General features: G+C 50.9%; 2 protein-coding genes across 2 annotated transcripts; one reads left to right on the forward strand and one right to left on the reverse strand.

Moving 5' to 3' along the window:
- Nucleotides 1-121: 121 nt before the first annotated feature.
- On the reverse strand, nucleotides 122-2,047 carry ETH_00031030 (uncharacterized protein; the record flags this gene model as incomplete). Its single annotated transcript, XM_013380883.1, has 3 exons — nucleotides 122-219; nucleotides 431-514; nucleotides 1,372-2,047. Coding segments are annotated over 3 exons (858 nt in total), but the record flags the coding sequence as incomplete, so codon positions are not given.
- A 448-nt stretch (nucleotides 2,048-2,495) lies between these two features.
- Nucleotides 2,496-3,233, forward strand: ETH_00031035 (uncharacterized protein; the record flags this gene model as incomplete). Its single annotated transcript, XM_013380884.1, has 1 exon — nucleotides 2,496-3,233. One exon carries the CDS (start codon nucleotides 2,496-2,498, stop codon nucleotides 3,231-3,233), a length of 738 nt encoding a protein of 245 aa, XP_013236338.1.
- Between the last annotated feature and the right edge of the window lie 668 nt (nucleotides 3,234-3,901).

Consider the following 3,901-nt stretch of genomic DNA (forward strand, 5'->3'; position numbering starts at 1 on the left):
TCCGCGCAAACAAATCCCCGAAGCAAAAAAACAAACAAATGAATTAAATTAATTAAATGAATTAAATTAAATGAATTAAATTAAATTAATTAAATTAAATTAATTAAATTAAATGACTTACAAGCCTGTCCGCCTCCGCCCGAGCCGGGCCAAAAGAAGCCCCAGGGTTTAGCAGCAAACGGCCCACTGAGCTGCGCAGCCCCGCAGTTTCTAGGCGAGCTGCAGCAAACCCTAAACCCTAAACCCTAAACCCTAAACCCTAAACCCTAAGCCCTAAACCCTAAACCCTAAACCCTGAAGAGCCCCCGCGTGGGCGATGCCCAGCGGCGCTGGAGAGACGCGGGAAAAACGCAGCAGGGAGTGGAGGCGCAGCAGCAGCAGCAGCAAACCCTAAACCCTAAACCCTAAACCCTAAACCCTAAACCCTCACCGCAGGTTACGCCTTGGGCCACATTGTCCTTCTGCGCCTCCGCCTCTTCTCTCAAACGGGAAGGAGCAAAAACAGAAATCCTTTCTGAAATAAAAATAAATAAATTGAATTAGATTAAATTAAATTAAAAATAGATTATATTTAAATCAAATCAAATTAAATTTAATTAAAATTAGGTTATACTAAAATTAGATTAAATTAAATTAAAATTAGATTGTATTAAGATCAAAATAAATCAAATTAAATCAAATTAAATTAAAATTAGATCATATTGAAATTAAGATAAATCAAATTAAATTAAATTGAAATTAAATTAGAATTGAAATCAAACTAAATTAAATTAAATCAGAATTGAAACTGAATTAAATTAAATTAAATTAAATTAAATTAAATCCAAAATAAAATAAATTAGGATTAAATTAAATTAAATTAGGATTAAAAATAAATGAATTAAATTCATTTCACTAAAATGACAAAAAAAATGAAAACGGCAGCAAACACCCCGAAGAGAAGTCCTAGAATAAATAAATAAATAAATAAATAAATAATAAATTTGATTAATTAATTAAATGATTAATTAATTAAAATAAATAAATAAAATAATAGACAAATTAATTAATTAAAATAAGTAAAAATAAAAGGAAGAAACATACTCGCAGGGAGCCCCGCAGCAGCAAAAAGGCGAGCAGCAGCAGCAGCAAAAAAATAAATAAATAAATAAATATAAATAAATAAATAAATAAACAAATAAATAAAAATAAATATAAATAAGTAAATAAATAAATAAACAAATAATAAATAAAAAATAATAATAATAAATGATAAATTATAAACTTAAAAAATAAAATTGAAAAATAAATTCGACAGAAAAGTAAATGCGAAGCTGCTGCTGCTGTATTTACACCTCAGAAGAATCACACGCTCCAGTGCTGCTGCCTCACTTCCACTTTTGCTGCTGCTGCTGCTGCTGCTGTTGCTGCTGCTGCTGCTGCTGGGGGCTAGTGCGCTGTCTAACGTTTGGCCTCCTGCAGCGCTGCTGCTGCTGCTGCTCTTTTTGCTGCCTTTCTTCTCAGGCGCTTTCTTTGCTGCAACAGCAGTCTTGCTGCTGCTGCTGCTGCTGCTGCTCTTCTTCGGCTTCCTTGCTGCTGCTGCTGTGTCACTCGCCTCTCGGTGCTTTTGCCGCTGCTGCTGCTGCCGCTCTGCCGGCTCCTGCTGCTCCAGCTGCTGCTGCTGCTGCTGCTGCTGCTCCTCGTCTTCTTCCGTGTGGAAGGAGGTCGCTTCCTCTTGCTGCGGCTGCTGCGGCTGCTGCTGCTGCGGCTGCTGCTCCTCCTGTTGCTGCTGCTGCTCCTGTTGTTGCTGCTGCTGCTGCTCAAGTAGGGGTGGGTCTCTCTGCAGCGCCCTAAGGCGGCCGCCTTCTGCTGCTGGCGCAGCTCCGGTGGCAGTTGAGGAGGCAGCAGCAGCAGCAGCAGCAACAGCAGCATCTAGCTGCTGCTGCAGCACTGCTGCAGTGCTGCTCTTTGTGGGAGAAGGCAGCTCTGCGCCTTTAAATGCAGCAGAAAGAAAAGCAGCGCTGCGGGGCCGAACCCCCAAGACAGGCAAGCGAGCCCGCCCTGCCATTGCTGCTGCTGCTGCTGCTGCTGCTCCTGTAGGGGTCACATCCAGGCTCTGCTGCTGCTGCTGCAGGGGTCACATCCACGTTCTGCTGCTGCTGCTGCAGGGGTCACATCGAGGCTTTGCTGATGCTGTTGCTCTGCTGCTGCTGCTGCTGCCGCAGGGATCACATGTGGGCGCTGCTGCTGCTGCAGCAGCAGCTGTCTCGCTTGTCTTTGTGTGTCTGGGTGCACTTCGCGCGGCAGCTAGCTCCACTGTTCCCCAGGCTGCAGCAGCAGCAGCAGCAGCAGCGGCAGCAGCAGCTGCTGCGCCAGCAGGAGGGCGCTGCCTGCTGCAGTGGAGGTGCTGTGGCTGCTGGAAGTGTCAAGGCGGCAGCAGCAGCAGCACCAGCATCTAGCCGCTGCTGCTGCTGTCTGCATGCAGAAGGACTGTCGATGGAGGCAGCAAGAAACAAATGAGACGTCCCCGAAGTAGAAGCGGCAGCAGCAGCAGCAGCCGCAGCAACCGCAGCAGCCCTGATGTCCTGCAGCAACAGCAGCAGCAGCGGCAGGAAAAAGAGTTTCTACTTATTGAGTCTGACTTAATATTGCTGCAACTTTGCGATTGTCTTTCTGCGGTTGTTTGGGGGCGTTGGAGCAGCAGCAGCAGCAACAGCCGCTGCTCCACGCTCAGCGGGGAGGCCCCCCTGCTGCTGCTGCTGCTGTTGCTGCTGGAGCTGCTGCTCTCGTTTACGGGGGAGCAGGCACTGCAGTATCTAGTTTGTTGCTTCTTCATATTTCGAAAGCAATTGCTTCTTTGTTGCTGCTGCCGCAGCAGCTCCACGGGCGGCAAGAGCAGCCGTTCTTGCTGCTGCAGTGGGGGTGTTCGCGGCAGCAGCAGCAGCAGCAGCAGCAACGCATCGAAATGCTTACGATTCGCGTCCATTTCACGCAACAGCAGCTCACTATCGCAGACGCTTTCTGCCTCTGCCGCTGCAGCAAAAAGCCCCCCCGCCCCGAGCAGCAGCAGCAGTAGGAGCAGCAGCAGGAGCAGCGCCGTTTCATTGCGGGGGCCTCCGCCAAGTTGCTGCGCATTTTGGGGAGGCTCGCTGCAGCTGGCAAGAGCTTTTAAGCGGCAGCAAGAGCAGCAGCAGGAGAGCTGCTGTAGCTGCTGCAGCAGCAGCAGCAGTAGCAGCGGGGAAAGGGCGGCGTGAAACTGAGCACGCAGACTGCCAGTGGAGCGACTCGCTAGGAGCTTGCGGCGGAACTGCTGCAGGTGCTGCGAGTGCCGCTGCTGCTGCGGCTGCTGCTGCTGTTGCTGGCAGCAGCACATTGTGCCTAGTCAGTCCGCAGCCCCCCCCAGCAGCAGCAGCAGCAGCAGCAGCAGCAGCAGCAGCAGCAGCAGCAGCAGGCGCGCCCTTGGAGCCCCCGCCCCGCCCCCGCGCCGCGCAGCCCGCCCCCCCGCCGGCGACCCCACCGCCCGCCCCGCAGCGCAGCAGCAGCAGCGCAGCAGCAGCAGCAGCAGCGCAGCAGCAGCAGCAGCGCAGCAGCAGCGGCGGAAGATGCGGGTGCACCTGTCGTCGGACGAGGTGAACCTGCTGCTGCACCGCTACCTGCTGGAGAACGGGTACGTGCACTCGGCCTTCGCGTTTCAGTGGGAAGCAGCAATTCAGAAAAACCCTTTTTGGATTTCTCACCAGGAAAAGCTGCCGCCAAACGCGCTGGTCAGTTTGCTGCAGAAGGCGCTGCTCTTCGTCTACCTCGAGTTCCACACTGCAGCAACTGGCGAGAAGATTTGCTGCGACGAGCCCTTCAGCCTCTTCCGCAGACACGAGTGCTGGTACCGCGCCGACAGCCAGGAGCCCAGCAGCAGCAGCAGCAG

This window comes from Eimeria tenella, genomic scaffold, assembly GCF_000499545.2.
Source record: "Eimeria tenella Houghton genomic scaffold, Eth_scaff992, whole genome shotgun sequence".
Lineage (NCBI taxonomy): Eukaryota > Apicomplexa > Conoidasida > Eucoccidiorida > Eimeriidae > Eimeria > Eimeria tenella.